Source organism: Neomonachus schauinslandi, chromosome 5 (assembly GCF_002201575.2).
Source record: "Neomonachus schauinslandi chromosome 5, ASM220157v2, whole genome shotgun sequence".
NCBI lineage: Eukaryota > Metazoa > Chordata > Mammalia > Carnivora > Phocidae > Neomonachus > Neomonachus schauinslandi.
In genome coordinates this window covers 85,802,683-85,826,876 of record NC_058407.1, presented here as the reverse complement: position 1 = coordinate 85,826,876, position 24,194 = coordinate 85,802,683, and the positions used below count along the sequence as shown (strand labels likewise).

The 24,194-nt window shown below is 38.4% G+C and overlaps 1 protein-coding gene across 2 annotated transcripts in view; it reads left to right on the top strand.

Moving 5' to 3' along the window:
• AEBP2 (AE binding protein 2) overlaps positions 1-2,645 on the top strand; it is a 69,881-nt gene extending 67,236 nt beyond the window's left edge. For both annotated transcript variants that reach the window (XM_044914915.1, XM_021690669.2), the window contains one exon: positions 267-2,645. In XM_044914915.1, coding sequence (XP_044770850.1) covers positions 267-312 — 46 coding nt within the window. In that variant the 3' untranslated portion in view covers positions 313-2,645. The remainder of the gene's footprint in view (positions 1-266) is intronic.
• The last annotated feature ends 21,549 nt before the right edge of the window (positions 2,646-24,194 follow it).

Genomic DNA, 24,194 nt, shown 5'->3' with positions numbered 1-24,194 from the left:
CTTCTTAAAGGCTTTGCATGCTTGCTGCTTTAAGCTGCTTTTTTTCCCCCCTTTTAGCGATTACAGTAGTTTATATTGGAAAGAAAACAATTACAACATGTGCCCTTAAAAATACCAAAAGCACTGTAAGGATATTTGTCTTGACAGTGTCTATTGATTTGAAGTCATATTAGGAAATATTTAGACAATGAAAATTATCAAGAGATAATTTACCTTTCAATTATGATAAATAGATGTGATTGGTTGCCATTTGTGTTCTTTTGCAGAACTCTGATAAGAAAAGTGTTCAATTTGTATTTAAGCAAACAGTGAACGACATTTGCAATCAACTAAAAATTCGTCTATCGAATTAGGGCTGAAAATTTCTGTTAAAGAGTGTTGCAGTATGTCTGGTGGCTCCCTTTTCAGGACTAGGGTTTTCTCATGGAGTACAGTATGTTAATATTTACCTATATAACTAACTAATCTGTTAAACGGTTTTTGAAAAACCTCTATTTCAAATTATTTGAATAATCCTCATATTTTCATTTTAACCTATATAAGCCTCTAATTTTTTTTTTCTGAGGAAAGCATTTGGTTTATGAGTTGTTTTTTCTTAACGTAAGAAAAATTGTATTTTTTTTTTTTAAGTTTTTTCAAACTGAATCCTTTATGCACCAAAGTTGGTTTTGAAAAGGAAAATAAAATCACTTTCTTGCTTGGTAAGCAAGAAGCCATATGGATTTTTTTTAACTTACAGAAATGGAAATATGTGTAACTTGTTAGTATTGTATCAAACAAATGTTGCATAGAGATAATAGAACATTGCTTGTAAATAATTCAGCAGATTTGTAATATATTTTTATATTATGAAATGTACTGTAGATGTTTTTCTAGAGGCATGAAAGTTAAATGTATATATTATGGGTAGAAATAATATTGAAGGATATTGTAATTCACTAGTGCTGCCAGAGGAATTGTTAATAAAGCACCTTCTTTAACAATAAATGTCTTTGCAGACTTAAGGGACTATGTACTACTGTTAATATCTATAAGAACAAAACACATTGAACATCCTTCCAGAAAGTCTTTGAGGGAGGACCTATACCCATAATAGAATTATGGCACTCATTTCTGACAGTGACCGTGAAATCAATTATTTCCTTACTGTTGGAAGGACATATTGTAAAGTATATGTGGTTATATGCAGTCAAACTGCAGAAAATACTCCTGATTGAGGAGTTTTCACTTTACTACAGTGATATAAAAACCAGCAATTTTTACACTAAATTTTTTAAAGAATAGACAAAAATATAGAATTAAGCCTTTGGTTCCAAAATGGGAAAGGTTCCATGATACATAAGTCATTTCTCATTTACTTTAAAAAATTTTAAAAAGAATAAAAATTATGGGAGACTTTATTCGTTAACAGTGGGGTAAAGAGCTATATACATGAAATGAGTCATATAAAATTAAATGAAGTGCAAATAAAAGCACTGCTACTAGAAGACATTCTGGAATGGTTGTTTAATAAGGGTATTATCCATTTGATCTGTAGCAAATGTGATTTTATTTTTGAAAAGAAAAGAAAAGCAGTGTGTTTTACTTTTTTTTTGTTTTCTTTTGCTTAAGCACTTCATCAATTGCTTTATTCTGTATCTACGAAGTAATCTGCAATCTCCTTTGTTCTTTTAAAATTTTGATTTGTTATAAAATTGCCAAATAGAAGTGTTTCAGATATATAGTTTGTACCTGTATTTTTTATTTTATTGCCTCATGTTCTTGTAAGTCATTCTTAATTGACCGATGATTGTAGACCTTGCCTGAGTATTTTTTCTAATAAAACAAAGCAAATCACATTTAGCTTCAAAATTGTAACAATTCAATTAAATTTTAAAACGACATCTGAAATACACATCTCATATTTTCTTTAACGGCACAGCAAATAAATTAGTTTTTTCATGGTTTGGAAATATTTAGATGTCAGAATCAAATTTCATGGTTATTGATTAGCTAGCCTCTGAGTACTCAATCACTCATGGTACTTTGCTGCTTATCTGACTTTGGTCTGATACTATATATTAACACACCAAAAAGAATATGGAATTAAAACGAAATAGTTTTATAACTTGTATATATACATGTATACACACATGCAATTAAGATTGGGAAATAAGTGTGAAAATTTTAACCAAAAATAGTTCATTTAGTGATGTTTACCATTTATATTCTTCCTCCTAACCCCCATATATGACGTATTTGGAATATGGCACCTGAAATTATCAGTCTCTTATTCAGAATCCATTGTATAGTTCAGCAGCAGGCAAACTGCAGCCCACAGGCATATCCATTCATGTCCGCGTTGTCTGTGACTGCTTTCTCCCTGTAGTGGCAGAGCTGAGTAGTGAGAACAGAAGGCCTGCAAACCCAAAATACTTCGTCTCTGACCTTTTAAGGAAAAATTTGCCAGTTCCTGGTATAGTCGATAAAATTTTTGAAAAAACACACCTAGGCCACACAAATTAATCTACATTTTAATCTTACAGTACTAATTTTGGTAATAAGCCAGTACAGTAAATTTCAGTGAAAGTCATTTATACTTTTCAGTAAATATTGCTGTATTAGGTACCTGCAACAAATGGTGTTTTTAAAAAAAATTTACATTGAATTTCTTAATAGTTACCAACATTTCACCATTTGTGTTTTTGTATCTTTAGGACTAAATGAGATTTTGTAAATCAAGATTATATTTAAATCATAAGGCACATCTCCTCTATATAAAAGAATTTTGGAAGTGGAAAATACTGTAAAATTTAAAGTTGTTTATTTTTCTAATAAACTTTTTCCTATATAAATCTTCCCTAAAGTGGACACACATGACTTCTGAATTTCAGATGAAAGGAAATTAAGATGAAGAGTAATTACTTCTCAATGCATATTTTAAGATTTGTTTTACTCTGATTGAAAGCATTGATAATCATGTCAGTAAATCTTTGACTGTAAAACTTTTTTCCCTTTCACACCTTAATAAAATGTTTTAAATATACAAGTACTCTTAAAAGGATTAGAATTTGCCACAGTTATTTAAAACATCTTTTATCGTTTGCTATTTGAATTCTTGTTTTAATATATATGATTAACAGAAGGATTAGATACTCAGATAAAATTTAAAATGGGAAAATATGGTTGAAGTCTGTAAAATAGTTGGTGGGGGCTTTCTATATGCTTAATTTTTTTTTTTTAAGTCTTTAATACCTCTGCAGAGTTCTTTAAAAGGCAAACAAATTCTTAGTTTAGGTAGCTTCTCAGTATGAAAAACTGATATTTATCTGTAAAACAAGGCCTAGGGTTGCAGACCTACAAGGAAATGCTAATAAACATATAGTCTTTCTTAGAAAGGCAGTTAAATCCTGTATATCATTTGAATGTTTGGAGTTTTGTTTTAAGACTTTATTTTTAAGTAATCTCTACAACCCATCACGGGGCTTGAACTCAAAATCCTGAGATCAAGGGTTGCATGCTCCACCGACTGAGCCAGGCACCCTGAATGTTTTGGGTTTTTTGGGAGAGGTAATGGTACATTTTGAAAATGAAAAATATTCTTCCAGAAGATGTAGAGACTATTTCTTAAAAGGATAAAATTTATTAGAAAATTTTGTACATTTTTTTAAATTCTTTTTTTTCTTTTTAAGATTTCATTTTATTTGACACAGAGACAGTGAGAGAGGGAACACAAGGAGGGGGAGTGGGAGAGGGAGAAGCAGGCTTCCCGCTGAGCAGGGAGCCCGATGTGGGGCTTGATCCCAGGACCCAGGTATCATGACCTGAGCCGAAGGCAGATGCCCAACGACTGAGCCCCAGGCACCCCCTTTTTTTTAATTCTTAAAGAATCTGTGACTTGGTGGAGGATTTTATAATTCCAGCACTAACAGTTTTATATTAGTATTTTTTAAAGATTTATTTGTTTATTTGGTGGGGAGGGGCAGGGAGTAGGAGAGAGAGTCTGAAACAGACTGCGCTGAACGCAGAGCCAGACGTGGGGCTCGATCTCGCGACCCTCATCACCACCCCGATCACAGCCTGAGCCGAAACTGAGTTGAATGCTTAACCGACTGTGCCAATCAGGCGCCCCAACAGCTTTAATATAAATAAGGGTCTGCAGCATTTTTTTTTTTTCTTTTTAGGTTAAGAGTATTTTGTCATTTCTAATGGTGGTTATGAGCCTCGGGAGCCTTAAAAATGTAATGAAATACTGTATTTTTATTTTTAATTAAAAAAAACTTAAAATATTTACATAGTCCAATTTATTTTCTGAATCAGGTTTGCATAGTGTATAATACATGGTTCTATTACCCTGAAAATTAAAAAGGAGTTGTAAGTAGCTACAGCAGTAATTACCACATTTTTTTTCTAGGTCAGTATTCTTTTCACTATACCAAACTGCTTTTTGCAATGTGTGAGAAGAAAGAAATGTACACTGTAATACCACTGTAAAGTCGTTTTCAGTGTTTCTGCCGTAGCCAGTCCCTAGCATGATCCATGGCACAAAATAGTTTATAAAATAGTCCGTTTGTTGAAAGAGTGTTATAGGTGAGTACTTGTTACAGGAACATATTTTGGAGAATTATGTCCATAAAACACCAGTAGGGTTGAAACAACCTGGCTTAAGCCACACTGTGGTAATGTTTATGTACCTTTATTTATGGACCTACAAAGGGAGCTATACTTCAGTTTGTCTGAACATTCTCAAAGGATTATTGGTGTTACATATTCAATTGTAATTAACCATTTTGGGTTTATTAAAGGGCTCAATTTAGTTTTTGGTAGAGCTCCATTTTTTTTTTTATAGTAAGACCTCAATTTATGATATGAATAACATTTTAAAAAATTTAAATCCAATTAGCCAATGTATAGTATATACTTAGTTTCAGATGTAGTGTTCAGTAGTCAGTTGTGTATAACACCCAGTGCTATGAGTAACATTTTTAAGTAATAACACTACTTTGAAGGAGTTACCCAGTATTTGATTTCTTTATTTAATATTTTGCATGGTCCCAGAGCATTGTCCCCCAAAGGACCTATTTTCCTCTTCAGTATTTATATGCTTTTGCTAAAGAAAAATCTCTGCATTACAAATCTTAGGAATTAAGAAATTGCCAAGCACTTATATGTTCCTATTAAAACCATTTCAGGAATTCATTTATGCCTAATATGTCTTACATAAGATTATTACATTTTGGGCCTTTTTCCTTTTAGAAAAACAGTTTTCTTAGAGACTGTGTAGCAAGGGAATAATAATAGATTGTAAAATGTGGGCATTTACTCTTGACAGCTGGGCCCAGTGTAAGTAGTTTAGTATAAACATCATTGAGCATTGCAGAAGAGTAGGTCAGAAGATTCAAAGGTTAGGTCTTCCTGAATTTCATAAATTAAGAGGGCCTAATTGGTTATCTTCTTAATATTTAAATATTTTCTTAATACCTGCATAATAGCTTTAAAAGAGTGTAGTGTCATAAATGTCATTCTTTATAGAAATTAAGAAACTTATTTAAGTTTCTGTTTATCTCCTCTGTGTATGTTCTTCCCTAAATCAACCAAAATACCTAGTTTTCTATTTAAATGTAATTCAGAATAGTCAGCACTTCATTCAAAATTTGTCTTCAACATCAGTAGTATTTAAAAAATATATTTTAGTTTATTTATAATTGCCAAAATGAAGAAATTAATAGTGTAGGAAATAGTGATAAAAGTGAAAATCCTCACTTTCAACTGACCACACTTTCCTGGTCTCCAGATAAATATTTTGTTGAATCCTTCCCCAACTACTACTGTGCTTGCTTCTTAAATTGTTACACACTCAGTTCTAGGATTTGGCTTTTACTCAAGACCTCTGTATAGATCTTTATTCTTTTTTATGGCCAGGTATGATGTTCCATAAATTATCTAGTCATTCCCTACTGGTTCACATTGTTTACAGATTTGCTGATTAATACAGCAGCATCCTTGAAAATATAGTTGGAGAGATTTCTATATTGTAGTCTCCTGGGAGGGATGATTAGCTGATTTAAAGAGTTAAATGAGTTGTGTCTATTTTAAGTTTCGGTATTGCCAAAATGTTTTCCTGAAAAGGTGCTGCCAACATAAACTGTCAACTGGATGTGAATGTGTTTTTCCCCTTCAGTGTACCAATACTTAATATTATCAACCTTTAAATTTTAGTCAGTCTGAGGTGGAAAAGTGGGTTATGAGAATTTCCTGGGTTTGATTCTCAGTTCAACTGAAAACTTTGTGGTTTTGGAGAAGTTGAACTCCTTGTGTCTGTTTTTTCATTTGTAAAATGGCATGCTGTTATTACTTGATAGGATTTTATACTCCTTGTTTTGATGAGCATGGTTTGAAAGAGTACAGTCTTAATCTTTATATCTTTTTACCCCCCTTTTTAAAAAAGATTTATTTTATTTTTTATTTTTTTTAAAGATTTTATTTATTTGACAGAGGGAGACACAGCGAGAGAGGGAACACAAGCAGGGGGAGTGGGAGAGGGACAAGCAGGCTCCCCGCTGAGCAGGGAGCCCGCGGGCTCGATCCCAGGACCCTGAGATCATGGCCTCAACCGAAGGCAGACGCTTAACGACTGAGCCACCCAGGCGCCCCAAAAAGATTTATTTTAGAGCATGCAAACATGGGGGAGGGGCAGAAAGAGGGGGACACAAGCAGACTCCCTGCTGAGCGTGGAGCCCAACTTGGGGCTGTGTCCTATGACCCTGAGATCATGACCTGAGCCGAAATCAAGAGTCTTAAATGACTGAGCCACCCAGGTGCCCCTATATCTTCTCATCCCGTTAAACCCACTCTAGATGCATCCTTTCTTGTCATTGGAAGAAATCTCATATAAGTTCCTTCATCTTTCTGATTATTCTTGGGGAATAAGCTCTCCAATCGTGTAATCACAAAAATAAGCTCATTTTCATCTTATTAACTTCAGTAAGTATTTTATCTTTGAATCAGTTTTAATTGTACAATTAGGTGAGTTTGACAGATGCACATAACCATGAAATCAACAACAATTAAGACACATTTTTATTTTTTTTAAAAGATTTTATTTATTTGACAGAGACACAGCAAGAGAGGGAACACAAGCAGGGGGAGTGGGAGAGGGAGAAGCAGGCTCCCTGCAGAGCAGGGACCCCCAATGTGGGACTCGATCCCAGGACCCTGGGATCATGACCTGAGCCGAAGGCAGTCGCTCAACCAACTGAGCCACCCAGGCATCCTTAAGACACATTTCTATTGCCACCCATAAGTTGCCTCTTCCTTGTCTGTAGCGTGTCCTCTGCAGCCCAGCCCAGCCAACCACTGAGCTATAGTCTCTTAATGTAGATTGGTGTGCATTTTCTGAAATTTAAATAAATAGAATCATACAGAATGTACTCTATGGTATTTGGCTTTCACTCAGCATAATGATTTTGAAATGGAACGATAAATACTCTAAATATTTACATTTTCTTCTTATCTAGTGATCACATTTTTTCTGTTTTCTATTTGTATTTTAAGTAGGTAGTGGGGGCACAAAATTATCTGAACTCTTCGGACTTAAGATTATTATTCCAGATCATTACTTGAGATTTATTAAATAGAAAAGATTTCTGGGATGTGATTAGGCACTTTTAAAGATATTTTTAAGGCAGTTTTTAAAAATAGTTACCTGTTTAATCGTAACTTACTAGTTTTTAAGGTAGTTGTGTGGCCTAAGATGGAAGTCTTTAGGTATTTATACTGGAGATGTTAGGACAAGTATTTCTAGCAAAGAAGTTTGTTGCTGTTGTACTAGGGATGTCTTGAAGTTAACTGTTAGCCTTCAGATTTAATAAAATATTAATGGAACGCAGAATCTTAGAGTCTCTGAAAGTGTAAGGCGCTGCTCTGGATACTAGGGGTTCAGCAGTGAACAAAATAAATGTTCTTGATCTCATGGAACTTAAAAGTGTGTGGATGGGAGATGACAGGCAATATGTAAATGAGTAATACTAGAACAAGAGGGAGTGAGGTGGTATAATTTACTATGAAGGAAAACAAAATGGAGGGAGGGATAGAGAATTTGTGATGCAATTTAAGTAGGATAGTTCATTAAGTCCTATTGATGGGTGATACTTGAGCAAAGCCTTGGAGGAGCTGAGTGGGAAGCCATGCAGGTATCTGAGGGATGAGCATTCCTGGCAGAGAGAAGAGCAAGTATAGAAACCCTTGAGGCAAGATCATTTATTCAAATATACATTCGTTTCTTACGTTGTCCTAGCATGACTGCAGGTATTGGTGATGCTGCATTTAGCAAGACATTAAAAAACATTAAAAAGTAATTTTATCTTTGAGGGGAGGGGAAGCCATTGGAAGGATCTGAGCAGAGAAAAGTTATGTTCTGCATTGTTTTTAAGGGGTCATTCTAATGACTGAAGAATTGACTATAAGGGAGCAAAGACAGAGGCTGGATGAGCATTTAAAAGGCCGTAAGTATAATCTGGAACCAGAATGCGTGGTGGTAACAAGTTGGAACTTGGAAATCCATTTGGAGGTAGGTTTGCTGAGGCTTCAGATGTGGTATGGGAGTTAAGAATGTCTCCAGGTTACTTTGGCATGAAATATTGGAAGGCTAGAACTGCCAGCTTCAGTAGTGATGGGAAAGACTGCAAGATGGACAGGGTTTGGGGAGAGCTGAATTAAGCTTTGAATGATTTATATTGGGCTGCTTATCAGACAGCCAAGGCAGGTATCATGAGTTAGAGGAATTTATTTTTTTCTTTAAAAAAAAAAAGATTTTTACTTACTTATGAGAGAGCGTGCGTAGTGGGGCTTGATCTCAGGACCCTGAGATCATGATCTGAGTTGAAACCAACTGAGCCACCCAGGCGCCCCGAGTTAGAGGAATTTATAGTGGAAATGATTTAAGGTAGAAGACTGGTGAATGCAATTTACATACTTTCTTTGAAAATCTAGGTGAAGTTGCTACACATAAAGATGAGTTTATCATTTCACTTCCAATGAAGAGTTTATAAATTCCTTGAGAGTCGGCTTGAGCAAGAGCAGGATCCTGGGTGCTTTGGGAACAAGCGGCGAGCTGCAGTAATTCCACCTAAGGCCTGGTAGAAACAGATACTACTTGATATACGTACCAGCTGCCAAATGGTGGTAAAGAATGATCAATGGTTCAAGTTGATTGTGTTAAAAAATTTGAGTATAGTAAGACAACTGCTTATCCTTACATCCTGTGTACCAAAACCCAATTAAATCACTTTTTTTTTTAACATGGGAATCTTTTATCTTGTTTTGTTTTTTGAATTTATTTATTTGAGAGAGCGAGAGCATGAGTAGGGGAGGAGGGGCAGAGGTGAGGGAGAAGCAGACTCCCTCCTGAGCAGGGAGCCCCATGCGGGGCTCGATCCCAGGACCCCGGGATCACGACCCGAGCCGAAGGCTGATGCCCAACAACTGAGCCACCCAGGCGCCCCCAGCCAGAAATTTTTTAAAGTTGAAATTTAATTGACGTATAATGTTACATTAGTTTCAGGTATACAACATAATGACTCAACAATTCTGTATATTACAAAATGCTGTATTCTCTATGCTGTGCTTTTCATCCCTGTGACTTCCTCTTTGATTTATTTCACTTAGTGTAATACTCCCTAAGTCCATCCATCTTGCAAAGGATGATCTCTTTTTTATGGCTGAGTAATATTCCATCATCTTTACATATATATGTGTACACATACACACCACAGCTTCATTTATCTACTGATGGACACTTAGGTTGCTTCCATATCTTGGCTATTGTAAATAATTCTGCAGTGAACATAGGGATGCATATATATTTTAGAATTAGTGGTTTTGTTTTCCTTGGGTTAAATACCTAGCAGTAGAATTACTGGGTCATATGGTAGTTCTATTTTTAACTTTTTGAGGAACCTCCATACTGTTTTCCACAGTGGCTGCACCAATTTGCATTCCCACCAACAGTGCACAAGGGTTCCCTTTTCTCTACACCCTCACCCACACTTGTTATTTCTTGTCTTTTTGATACTAGCCATTGTGACTGATGTGAGGTGATACGTCATTGTGGTTTTGATTTGCATTTCCCTGATGATTAGTGATAAATAAGCATCTCGTGTCTGCTGGTCATCTGTGTGTCTTTGGAAAAATTTCTATTCAGGTCATCTGCCATTTTTTAATTGGATTATTATTTTTTTAGTTGTAGGAGTTCTTTATATATTTTGGATATTAGCCCCTTATTGGATATCATTTGCAATTAAGTGAATCATCTTAAATCTTTTCCTTAGTAATGTGGGTTAAGTAGGCATTAACACTACCACTTCAAATAGTAGGAATAGTGAACATTTATCAAACACTAAGTGCCAGACTCTGTTCTGAGTACCTCAGATACATTAACGCATTTAATCCCTACAATAACTATGTGAAGTTGGTGTCACTCCATTTTATGGTGGAGGAAACAGTTGCAGAGAGGTTAAATGATATTTCCAAGATCACATAAATAGTAAATATTTGGAGAAGTTTCTTGGGGAATTTGTGAATTCTCCCAGAATAATCCCAGAGGAAGTGACTTTCAACCTGGATATAGAAGGGCCAGGTGGAATTTGCCAGAGGAAATGGCATGTTCAAAGAAGACAAAACGTTTAGTACAATTGTGTAAATATTTAGTACCCAACGCCTACTTAAACTACTTTGAACAAAAATGAATATTTTCTGTTCATACTTCACAGACTTGAGAGTAGGGGGAAGATGGCAGTAACATAATTTCTGTACGGTGTGAAGTGCCATGTTGGAGTTATGCCTGGGGTATTGTGGAGCACAGCGAGCATTTGACCAGTCCTGAAGCACTAGACAGGCAGCATTCAGTTACCTTTTAAAGATGATGACCGACTTAGTGCTAGAGAATGGAGGGGGAGATGGACTGGTTTAACCCAGGAGGATCTCCATGTGCCACAGCAAGGAACAGCCTGGGGTCGGGGGTTGGGGCCAGTGGTAGTGGTGGGTGGGGGTGGGAAGTCCGCAGAGGTAGGGTCCCCTGCTGAGGACCTTCCCTCCATGTGTCACAGTTTGTGCTCTATGTGGAAGATTGATGGGAGCACTTTAAGGCTTCAGCAAGGGAACTGTTGGTCAGATTTGTTTTGGCCACCATGCCTAGGAGTAGATACGAAGCTGGGTTTGGTGGAGCAGCGATGCGAAGACTCATCCAAAGGCTGCTGCTGTGCCTTGTTGTCCAGAGAGTGGAAAATAAAAGGAGTAATCAGGGGCGCCTGGGTGGCTCAGTCGGTTAAGCGTCTGCCTTCGGCTCAGGTCATGATCTTCGGGTCCTTCATCGGGCTCCTTGCTCAGTGGGGAGCCTGCTTTTGCCTCTGCCTGCCGCTCCCCCTGCTTGTGCTCTCGCTCTCTCTGACAAATAAATAAAATCTTTAAAAAATAAAAACTAAAAAAAAGGAGTAAATCAATATTCAGAGATGTTTAAGTTTTACTGAAAAGTAATTTTCCAAGGTTTGAAAATAATGGAATTCACTACTGGGAAAGTTAATACCAGATTTTAATCAAATATACTATCAAATTCAGACTTGCTTTGGAATGAGGTGAGGGACTAGAATAAGTGTCCTTTTTGGAGCACTTGGGTGACTCAGTTGGTTAAGCGTCTGCCTTCAGCTCAGGTCATGATCCCAGGGTCCTGGGATCGAGTCCCGCGTGGGGCTCCCTGCTCAGCGGGGAGCCTGCTTCTCCCTCTGCCTCTGCCCCTCCCCCAACTTGAGCTCGCTCTCTTGCTCTCACTCACACTCTCTCTCAAATAAATAAAATCTTAAAAAAAAGAAGTGTCCTTTTTGCTCTGTGATGATCTGTACCATTACATGTTTTCTTTTAAAATGGGATATAAAAAAGTAATGGAGTAATACAGAATATAGTACATTGCTCATTTTATCTTTGTGAGAGATAAAACATCAAAAATGCCCTTAAAGTCCTTAAAAGTGGTCTTGCCTTGTGGCGCCTGGGTGGCTCAGTTGGTTGAGCGACCAACTCTTGATTTTGGCTCGGGTTATGAGATCGAGCCTCTGTCAGGCTCTGCCCTCAGTGGAGAATCTGCTTGAGATTCTCTCCCTTTCCTTTCCCCCTGCCCACCCCGGCCCTGTGTATGCACTTTCTCTCTCAAATAAATAAATAAATCTTTAAAAAAGTGATCTCGCCTTTATAAGGTATGTCATATTCAAACTGGCAGACAAGTCCTACCTGGATGTATTTCCAAATAGGGAAAATATATAACCTCATTACCGTGGGACTGAGCCAAAGATTGTTTTTTGTGTTCAGCATCATGGCTTATTTTGTGACATTGTGCAAATCCCTTAGGAACTTAGCAACATAGGGAATATTTCCTAAAATAGAGAACAATATTTAATATGGAAAAAGTAGTTGCTATGTAGAGTTACAAAGAAATTTGAACATGAGACAGAAATTCAAAGCAAATTTAGTTAATATCAGTTCAAATTTTGTCTGCTAGGAAAAGGAAAAGGAAAATATAGAAGTGAATCATAGTGAGCAACAGAGATGTATGTAGTGGGCATTTCCTGTTAGGTGCCCTATTATGAAGATTGGAGGTTGAGGTACTTTTAAAATGCTCTCCTAGGATCATTTCATCCATTCCTTCGAGAAAATGGAAAACTAATCGTTTGTTCTTTACCTTTTTATTTCCCCTCTTGTTTTGTTTATTTTTTACTTTTTATTTTTATTTTTTGAGAGAGCGTGTGTGCACGTGTGCATGCGTGCAAGCAGGGGGCTGGGCAGAGGGAGAGGGAGAGAGAATCTTAAGCAGTCTCCATGCTCAGTTCGAGCCCGACTCAGGGCTTGATCTCATCACCCAGAGATCATGACCTGAACTGAAATCAAGAGTCGGACACCTAACTGACTGAGCCACCCAGGTGCCCCATCCCCTCATGTTTTAAATGTTTCGTACTATTATGATGAAGCAAGATACTATTGTTTAAAAAACTAGGGTGGCTCAGTCAGTTAAGCGTCTGCCTTCGGCTCAGCTCGTGATCCCAGGGTCCTGGGATCAAGCCTCGCATCAGGCTCCCTGCTAGCAGGCTCCCTCCTCTGCCTGTTCTGCTTGCCGCTCCCCCTGCTTTGCTCCCTCTCTCCAACAAATAAATAAATAAAATCTTTAAAAAAAATAAAAATAAATATAAGATACAAGGGATTTTTTTTTTTTTTAAGATTTTACTTATTTGAAAGAGAGCACAAGCAGGGGGAGTGGCAGAGGGAGAGGGAGAAGCAGGCTCTCCACTGATCAGGGAGCCCAATGTGGGACTCGATCCCAGGACCCTGGGATCATGACCTGAGCCGAAGGCAGATGCTTAACTAACTGAGTCACCCAGGTGCCCGAGATGTAGGAAAGTAAGGTACAGCTGGGGTGATGTCCACAAAATGCATGCTCTGGAATTGTATACATTTACTAAAGATTGGCTATAAACTTGTAGTTTTAAGCTAATTTATGAAGCTAGTGTAAAGAGAAAGTTACATGATCCATAGTGTTTATACTCTGTCATTAAACATTAGAATTGGCTGGACAGAGAGCTGGGTGAATTTGCATATCCTTCATATTTAATCTTGACAATTAACATATGAAATACGGGTTTCACTATTTTTGTTTTATAGATGAGTTACTTAGGTAACTTTCCCAATACTTTACAGCCAGCAGGTTGCTGAGCCTGATTCTAAACCCAGAGACCTTAGTACTATGCTTTTTTTGGGGGGGGGGTGAGAGGAGAAGGAGGAGGGCGGAGGAAGAGGGAGAGAGAGAATCCTAAGCAGGTTCCACACCCAGGGCTGAGCTCATCTCATGACCTTGAGGTCATGAGCTGAGCCGAAACTGGCAGTCAGACATTTAACTGATGGAGCCACCCTGGTGCCCCACTACTATGCCTTTTTCATAAGTGGTAAATTATTTGAACGTATTTGTCAAGGCTGTGTTGAAAGCCTTACATAAGCATCTCAGGAAGAAATCAATTAGTGTCAAGGAAATCTTTTTTTTTTTTAAGATTTTATTTATTTATTTGACAGAGAGAGACACAGCGAGAGAGAGAACACAAACAGGGGGAGTGGGAGAGGGAGAAGCAGGCTTCCCGCGGAGCAGGGAGCCCGATGCGGGGCTCGATCCCAGGACCCTGGGATCATGACCTGAGCCGAAGGCAGACGCTTAACGACTGAGCCACCCAGGCGCCCCATGTCAAGGAAATCTTAATCAAGTTTTCCTCATCTTCTTGTCTGCTTCCAAACTATTTCCACTTATTAATGCAACTCTGATTGCCTAGGGATTGAAATTACTTAAAATTTAAAAAAAAATTTTTTTTTAAAGATTTTATTTATTTGACAGAGAGAGAGAGAGAGAGAGACAGCGAGAGCAGGAACACAAGCAGGGAGCCCTATGTGGCTCGATCCCAGCACCCTGGGATCATGACCTGAGCTGAAGGCAGATGCTTAACCAACTGAGCCACCCAGGCGCCCCTTAAAAATTTTTTTTGAAATTACTTTTAATTTATGACATATAACAAGGTAAATAGGGTTAAAAAAAACAAAAAGCAACAGTGGAAGCTTTTTATCTTCACTTATTTCTTGTCTAATGTTCTTCCTTTATGCAGATCTGAGTTTCTGACCTATATCATTTCCTTCTCTCTGAAGAACTTCTTTTCTTTTTTTAATATTTAATTTATTTTTAAGTAGGCTCTACACCCAACATGGGGCTTGAACTCATGACCTCAAGATCAAGAGTCGCATGCTCTACTGACTGAGCCAGGCAGGTGCCCTGAAGAACTTCTTTTAATATTTCTTGCAAGGCAGGTTACTGGCTACAAATTCTCTCAATTTTTGTTTACCTGAGAAAGCATTTCTCCTTTACTTTTTTTTTTAATTGAAGTGTCAGTGACATACAATATTACATTAATATCAGGTATACAACACAGTGCTTCTATATATATATATATATATATATATATATATATATACACACACCCACACATTATGAAGTGATCAGGATAAATCTAGCCACCATAGGTCACTGCACAAAATTGTTAGCATATTCTCCATGCTGGACATTGCACCCCTATCACTTACTTATTTTATAACTAGAAGTTTGTACTTTTTAATTCCCTCCATTTGCCCCTCTTCGCACCCCACCTCCCCTCTGGCAACCAGACTGTTCTCTGTATCTATGAGTCTGTTTCTGTTTTGTTCATTTATTTTGTTTTTTAGATTCCACATATAAAGTGAAATCATATGGTATTTGTCTCTCTCCTTCACTTTTGAAGGATAATTTCACAGGATACAAAATTTTAGCTTTTTTTTCTCTCAGCACTTTAAATATTTCATTCCACTTTCCTTAATTGTGTGGTTTCTGAGGAGATGTCTGATGTTATTCTTATCCTTGCTCCTCTATGGAGAAGGTGGTATTTTTTGCCTCTGGCTTCTTTCCAGAATTTTTATCTTTGATTTTCGGTAGTTTGAATATGACATGCCTAGTTGTAAATACTTTTGGCATTTTATCCTGCTTGTTCTTTGAGCTTCCTGTGCCTGTGGTTTGCTGTCTGACATTAATTTTAGGAAATTCTCTGTCTCCATTGCTTCAAATATTTCTTCTGTTCATTTCTCTCTCTCCTTGTCTTCCCATTGCATGTAGCTGTCCCACAGTCCTTGGATATTCTGTTCCCTTTTTCTTTTCTTTTTTCCTTTGCTTTTCTAGTTTTGGAAGTTTCTACTGATAGATCCCCAAGCTCACAGATGCTTTTCTCAACTGTGTCTGGTCTACAAATGAGCCCATCAAAGTCATTCTGCATTTCTCTTACAGTGTTTTTGATTTCTAGCATTTCTTTTTGATTCTCTTAATTTCCGTCTCCACTTACATTACCCATCTGTTCTTGAATGTTGCCTGCTTATTTTCATTAGCATATTAATACTTCTTCTCTTACCGTATTCATTTTTTAAATTTCTCAATCAGATTATTCCAACAGGCTTGCTGTATCTGGGTCTGGTTCTGATACTTGCTCAGTCTCTTTAAAATGTGCTTTTTGCCTTTTAGCCTCCATGTAGTTGCTGAAAGCTGGACGTGATGTGCCTGGTACAAAGAACTGTGGTATTTGGCATCAGCAACATAGTGGCGAGGTAGGCGGAGGGGAAGGGTGTTATAGTCCAGCTGTTGGGGGAGCGTGGACTCCCAGGCTGTGACCTTCACAAGTGCTTCCTCTTTCTCCCTCCTCAGCTGGGGCAGGATGGCTAGCCGAGGCTGGAGTTGGGTATTGACCTTATCCCACCTGGAAGACTTCTCCCAGGTCAGTGAGGCTCTCATAAAACTATGTAAGTTTAGGCTCTTGAGGACAGGTCTTGTTAAAAATTGAAGAATGCGTTGGGTGTATTTCAAAATCCCCTCCTTCTGCCAAAAGCAGGAGAGGACTTTTTTCTGTCTTTGCTCCGCAAATCTGTTAGAATTCCTGGAGATAAAAGTTAGAAAACTGTTAGAAGGAGGGCCTTCCCTAAGACTGCGTGCCCTTGCAGTTTTTACCTCTCAGACTTACCCACACTCCGCCTTAGCAATTTGCCAATTATGGTTTAGGTGTTTCTACCCCAGTGCTGGTTCCCAGGGAGGTTTCTGCTCCAGGGAAGTTGTGATTCTCTTTATCCACCTGTCTGTCTCTCCAGTTTTGGGAGCAGTGGCTTGCCCTGTGATCCCAATACTCTGATGGATCTAAGAAGAGTTGTTGATTTACAATTCAGCTTTTTCACTTGTTAGGACAGAGTGATGACTTCCAAACTCCTTACACGCCAGAATAGAAACCAGAAGTTCAAACTGTTAGAAATAAATAGTAATCTGTTGTTGATTTATCCATTGCTCTGGTGTCATTACTGTAAATGAGAGTTAAGTATATACAAGGGTCAGAGATGTGTTTTCAGATTGCATGTTATATAATTTATATCATCTTACATTAAGCATTCTCAGGCAAAATTAAAGTACAGTATTCTCGTTTTTATGATTTTTAAGTTTTGTTTTTCCTCTACAATCTATTCAAAGTAGAGGAACTTGAAGAAAAAGGAGGAATGAAGTGAGCAACAAGGAAGGCTCAAATGAGGACCAAGAAAATACAGTTGTTCAGTACTTATTGAATTCCTACTACGTGCAGTGTTCTGGGGATGCAGGAATGAACAGAACAGAAGGCCTGCCCTCATGGAACTTAACATTCTGTGGGGAGGTAAGGGATAAGCCAACGACATCTATGAAGTCAGTGAGGAAGGCCAGGCAGAGAAGTGAAGCAGCCTGAGGAACTAGAAAGGTAGGTGCTGTTTTAGTGAGCACAGTCAGGGAAGTTCTCTTCGTGGTGGTGACGTTTGAGCAGAGAGGCCTGGCTAACGTGGGACGTGGGACGTGGGACGTGGGACGTGGGACGTGTGGGAGAAGCACGTTCTGGGCAGAGGGTGTAAGTTCCAGGCCTGAGATGGGAGCGGGCTCGGCCCGCTGCGTGTAGAGAAAGCCGGCCAGTGTGGCGGGAACCCAGCGCGTGAGGGGAGACCAGAGGCACGTCAGCCTTTGTTCTAAGGAATAGTTGGGCACTTTCAGGTCTCTGTCATAGCTGCTAATCTTTGACCTTGTAGCAGGAAAGTAGCCAGATGCGTTACAAAGACGAAAGGGCATGGCTGTGTTCCAGAAAAGCCTTTTTTACAGAAACATGCCATGGGCCAGATTTTGCATGTTGGCCCTAGTTTGCTAACTGGTAATTTAGGGTCTCATTAGGCCATTAGAGAGAGTGCTTTGAGTTTTATTCTAAATATGACCAGAGTCACTGGAGGGTGTTGAGCAGGCGAATAAAGTGAAAGGACTTACCTTAAAAGGATTACTGGTTGCTTCCTGGGGAACAGAGTGTATTGTTCACACGTGGAAGCAGGGGAAGCTGTTGGGGGTTTTGTATGAGTTGAGGAAAGAAATGGTGGCTTCACCTGAGGTAGTAGCACTGAGGTTGGCAAGAGGGGGTAGGAGATGGAGTGTGTGTGTGTGTGTGTGTAGGGGGTGACTCTAAGCCTGTTTGAGCAGCTGAGTTAGAGGTTGGGGAAGAGTTAACAAGCATGAGATTTGGTGAAGAAATTGAGTTGGGTTAAATCTGAGATGCCTGTTAGACATGTCAGTGCCAGAAGTGAGTAGGCAGTTGGATATATTCCATTCTTCTCTCTTCTAGGAAGAGAGGTGAAGGTGTGAAGAGTGAATGGAATAAGGAAATGTAATAGAAATACTGGACAGCTCTGAAGTAAAATGAGGTTTGTTAGCCTAACTTTCAAGTGAGAGCAGATATCATTACTGTGTACATTTCCCCCCAGCCGTGGTGAGCTATATGGGTGCAGGCGTGGAATTAGTGGAGGGTTGGTTCTAACTAGAACTTGGATTTTATTAGGCAGGTAGAATGGAGGAAGAGATTCCCAGGAAGATACGTGGTCTATGGAATCTGATTTGGGTGGGGAGTGAAAAATCAAGAGATCGTAGGTCCTGGTGGGGTTGAAGAACTTTGGACTCATTGTCTCTAGTGGAAATGAACCGGAAAGGCAGGAGTCTGGTCGGAGTGGGATGATTGAAATTAAGACTTTGCTCACGATACATTAACTGCTACGTTAAATATCCAAAAGATCACTCTGAGAGCGGGCGATTGAAGAGAGAGTGAGGATGTGATCAGTGGATGAAAGGAAGTTGAGTCACTGAGAGGCTAGAGTGTGCCACTTATCCCTTACGTGCATTTTGGAATCAGAATGACCATAAGAGTAGTAGTGGAGATCAAGACTACGCTTGGAGGCAAAGTGCAGACTCTAGTGAATGTGAATGATGGGGAGTGAGCTGGAAGATAGTTGTAACTGCTAATTCCCATCAGCTTTGACTTTGCACCATCAGTTAACTCCTTGATGTCTGTCTCCTTCTGTTTGTAATGATGGATCTATGACCTGCACGATAGCAGATTAAGGGCTCGGAAGGGGAAGAATGGAAGTTTCCTCCTAGTGCAATGATTATCTTTGAGCATCACTCACTTCAGGCCTGAGTTTAATGAATCCATTGATCCAGAACATTCTTCAGTGAAACAGTCACAAAGTTGTCAACAAAATCAGAAAGCCAAAATCATAAATGCTCTGTTATTATAACTGACTTTTGTATCTTGTGATTTATTTGTCTCTATTTTTCAGTTTCTACCATAATGTTTTATATTTTAAAAGGTTCAATAAATTGTTATTGAATGAATATAAAAAACTTCCTAAAATTAACTTTTTAAAAAAAGATTTTATTTATTTGTCAGAGACAGCGAGCACAAGCAGGGAGAGTGGCAGGCCGAGGGAGAAGCAGGTTTCCCGCTGAGCAGGGAGCCCCATGGGGGGCTTGATCCCAGGACACTGGGTTCATGCCCTGAGCCAAAGGCAGACGCTTAACGACTGAGCCACTGAGGCGCCCCTAAAAGATTTTTTAAAAATTTATTTATTTGTCAGAGAGAGAGAGAGAGAGCGAGAGAGTGCACAAGCAGGGGAGCGGCAGGCAGGACAAGCAGAATCCCTGCTGAGCAAGGAGCCGGATGTGGGACTTGATCCCAGGACCCTGGGATCATGACCTGAGCCGAAAGCAGACGCTTAACCGACTGAGCCACCCAGATGTCCCCATTTACTAATTTTTAAAAAGATTTATTTATTTTAGAGAGAGAGGGAGAGAGAGAACACAAGCATGCGCACGTGCAGTGGGAGGGGGAAAGGGAGAGAACCTTCAAGCAGACTCCCTTGCTAAGCACCGAGCCTGAGGTGGAGCTCAAACTCATAACCCATGGGATCATGACCTGAACCAAGAGTCGGACACTCAAGCGACTAAGCCACCCAGGTGCCTCCTGATTTATTTTATATGTAAATGACTCTAAAGGGTGTAAAATCTTTCTGTTAATAAGAATTTTGTAATCTGTAATACTGAACAACCAGTATGTGTTATAGCTAAACATATATATATATATTTTTTTAGAGAGAGAGAGAATGAGCGGGGCAGGAGGGGCAGAGGGAGAGGGAGAGAAAATTAAGCAGGCTCCACACTCAGCACAGAGCCTGACGCAGGGCTCAATCTCACAACCCTGAGATCATGACCTGAACCGAAATCAAGAGTCAGTCACTTAACTGACTGAGCCACCCAGGCGCCACAGCTAAAGTATATTTAAAATAAGATATGGGGCGCCTGGGTGGCTCAGTCATTGGGCATCTGCCTTCGGCTCAGGTCATGGTCCCAGAGTCCTGGGACCGAGCCCTGCATCGGGCTCCCTGCTCAGCGGGAAGCCTGCTTCTCCCTCTCCCACTCCCCCTGCTTGTGTTCCCTCTCTCGCTGTGTCTCTCTCTGTCAAATGAATAAATAAAATCTTTAAAAAAATAAAATAAAATAAAATATGATCAGGCTTATTTAAAACTCAGTTGGGTCAGGAGGAAGCAGGAAAATGAATTCATTTCTGATAAGGTTTGCAGTTTGATCCTCTCTCTTTCAAGGATTTCATAGTCTCAGATACAGGTATTTCTTGTTTTCCTTTAAGTAGCTCCTGAAAAGTGATCTGTAAAGGAGTATTCTCTAATCATGATGCTCACTTTTCATTAAAAATGTAGAGCTGTCAATTTATTCCCATAAAAAAAAATCAGTCCAGGAATAGGTGAAGGCCTAGAGTGTATATAGAGGTATATTGAGTTTATAGAACATTTAGAAGGCAGCAGGGGAAAAAAAAATCCTTTATCTACAAGTACTCCTTCTCCTGACTGATAGTGTGTGGCCCATAGCAAGTGCTCAAGAAGTATTTAAGTGAATGATGGTGCTGTGATAATGTTAGACTTTGTTTCTAGAGTCTTTTAAAATTTACAAATCCCGTAAGAACCCATTAAGGGCCTTCGTGATCAAGGATGGAGACAGTTTACCTGTGAAAACAGCACTGGAATGCGGCTGGCTTTAGAAAGGCTAATGTTTTTGACAAATTTTACTTGCCTACTTGGCTTAAACAACTTTCCTTTACAGCCACAGTTTTGTGCAAACTGCTTCAATTTTGCGGTTGTAGATTTTTACTCTTTATCTAATGGAAAATACCTGAACTGATTTTTAGTAGGTGCTATACAACTAGCTGAGAAATGTTCCCTTGGCCACGATTAAGAGGAGAAATTGGGATAGCTTGTGTTTTTCACCCACACACAGCCAGAGAGAAGTAAGAAGAAAACTTAGGATAATACTTGGAAAATTGGTGAAGAAACCTCTTAAGTCGTTTGCAGTCTTTGTGTACAGAGTATTGAAGAGGAGGGTTTTGGTCCTAAATCAATGATTGTTTCAGGGACAAGACTCAGCCAGACTGGTTGATCCCACAGGAGACAGTATATCATGTGTGAAGGAAGATTTCCTTTTTGGTTTACAGGATCATCTAATTCATAAAGAGGAAATATGTATTGAATCTGAATTTAAGTTGTGTTGGCTTTACTTTGGGGGGAGAAAACAGATCCACATTTCAAAAAAACTCTAACACTCCAAATAGTTAAATTTTTACTTAAAATAGCAACTGGATAACATACAAGGGAAAATGGTGATTTCATTTTGAGTAGCATTCACTATATTTCTTTTTACTTGAACCCCTTTGTAAGAGAACAAAAAATTAGAGTGATTCCTAGCCAATAAAGTACATTTTCCAAAGTATGAAATAATTTCCTTTAAAATTTTCTCAGTATGAAAGTAACATAAAATACAGAAAAATAAGCAAAAATTTATAATCTAATCATGTTTTTAAATTAAATTAAAAAAAATTTTTTTGAGAGAGTGTGAACGTAAGTGGGGGGAGGGACAGAGAGAGAGAGGGAGAGAGAATCTTAAGCAGGATCCACACTCAGCGTGGAATCCAACACAGGGCTTGATCTAAGGACCCTGAGATCATGACCTGAGCCAAAATCAAGACTCAGACACTTAACTGACTGAGCCACCCAGGCACTCCTATCTACACAGATTTTTTTTTTTTCCCACATTAGGTTAGTAAATGATCCTGGCTATGTTGAGCACCTTCACATCATTGGACTTCTAGTGCTCATGGAATATCCCATTGTAAATGTGTGCTGTACTTCAGTTAGCAGGTCACCTGTTGTCGAGTATTCTAGTTTTCAGTGTCTCCCCAGTATAAAGAATGCTTTCATAAACATCCTTGAACTGAAAACTTTGAGTGTGTATTTGGTTACTTCCCTAAATTAAATTCCTACAATGGGAATTATTATCTCAAAGCGTAGACACATATTTTAGTCCTGGTGTCTTTTGTTATTTGCATTCTAGAAATGGTATGTGGCATTGTTTTTTAAGTGCCCTTCCAATCATGAATATTGTCATTAAAATTTTAAAAAATTAAGTATGAAGGACAGCTCATTGTTTTAATTTTTATTTATTTTACTCCAATAAAGCCTGGGTATATTATTGTGCCTGTTGATCAATTATATTTATTTCATTACTCATTTTTGTAAGAATAGTCATCCTTTTCGCTTGTATATTGCAGGCAGTGTGTGTCTAAGTTTTGTTATTTTTATACAGATTTTTAATCAAATCTCAATCCTTTTCATTATGGATCTTTTCCTGTTAATTTGTAGAAAGTCCTTTCCCATCCAATATCAGAATAAGTTGTTTTCTTCAGGTTCTTTCTTGGTTTCGTTTTTAAAAAACAATTGTGTAAAATTTCAAGCATATTTAAGAGTACAGGGAGAAGCATAATGAATCTGTGGCACCCATCCCTCAGCTTTAGGATATATCAATATGTGGCCAATCTTATTCCATCTATAGCTGCCTCCAGACCCTCTTGGCACATTTTGAAGCAGATTTCAGACATCTGAATATCATTTAATCTACTGATATTTAGGGTTGTATCTCTAAAAGATAAAAGGGCTTCACTTTTTAAAACATAACCACAAGACCATTACCACATGTAAAGAGTTTAGGTAAAGAATCCTAATATCCGTCATTCAGTGTCATTTTCCTAATTATAATTATTTTTAAAAGTTTGAAATTAGGAATTGAGTAAGATCCATACATTGCTTTGGTTGATATGTATTGAAGTTTCTTTTAATCTGTAGGTTTCCCCTCCATGCCTCCCTTTCCTTCCTCCACTCATTTTTTGTTGAAGAAATGGCTTTAAAATTTTTTTGACTCTTGGGGAGCCTGGGTGGCTCAGTCAGTTAAGCGTCTGACTCTTGGTTTCAACATTGAGCCCCCCAGTGGGTTCTGTGCTCAGCCTGGAGTCAGCTTCAGATTCTCTCTCCCTTTCTCTCTCCCTCTCCCTCCCCCTCTGCTTCTCCTCCCGCTGGTGCTCTCTCTCTCTAAAGTAAAGCAAATAAAAAAATAAATAAATTCTGAAAAAAAATTTTTTTTACTCTGTAATGCAATTGATTTTTTTTTTAATGTGTATTTTGAAGCTGGGGTCCACCTCTTGTCCTCTGCTTCTAACAGTTAACCAGTATCATTTAAAATAAAATCTTAAATAAATAAATAAATAAAATATAAACTTAAATTCTTCATTGAAGTGCCACTTTTATCATATAGGAAGTATTATATAAGAAAAGTGACATTTCACATTAATTGAAAAATACAGAATTTTTACTATGTAAAAATCCATTGGATAAACTGAGAGTTCTAGAGGGGAGGGGGGTGGGAGGATGGGTCAGCCTGGTGATGGGTATTAAAGAGGGCACGTTCTGCATGGAGCACTGGGTGTTATATGCAAACAATGAATCATGGAACACTTCATCAAAAACTAATGCTGTAATGTATGGTGATTAACATAACATAATATTAAAAAAAATCCATTGGTGTTTTAATTGGAATTGTAACAAATATATTAATTTGTGCAGGATTGACATCTTGACAATTTTGAGTTTTCCTACCCAGGAACATGTTGTATCTTTTTCATTTATACAAGTGTTCTTTTTTTTTTTTTAAGATTTTATTTATTTATTTGACAGAAAGAGAGAGAGCACAAGCAGGGGGAGCAGCAAGCAGAGGGAGTAGCAGACTCTCCGCTGAGCAGGGAGCCCATGCGGCACTCAATCCCAGGACCCTGGGATCATGACCTGAGCCGAAGGCAGATGCTTAACCGACTGAGCCACCCAGGTGCCCCACAAATGTTCTTTTGTTTCTCACA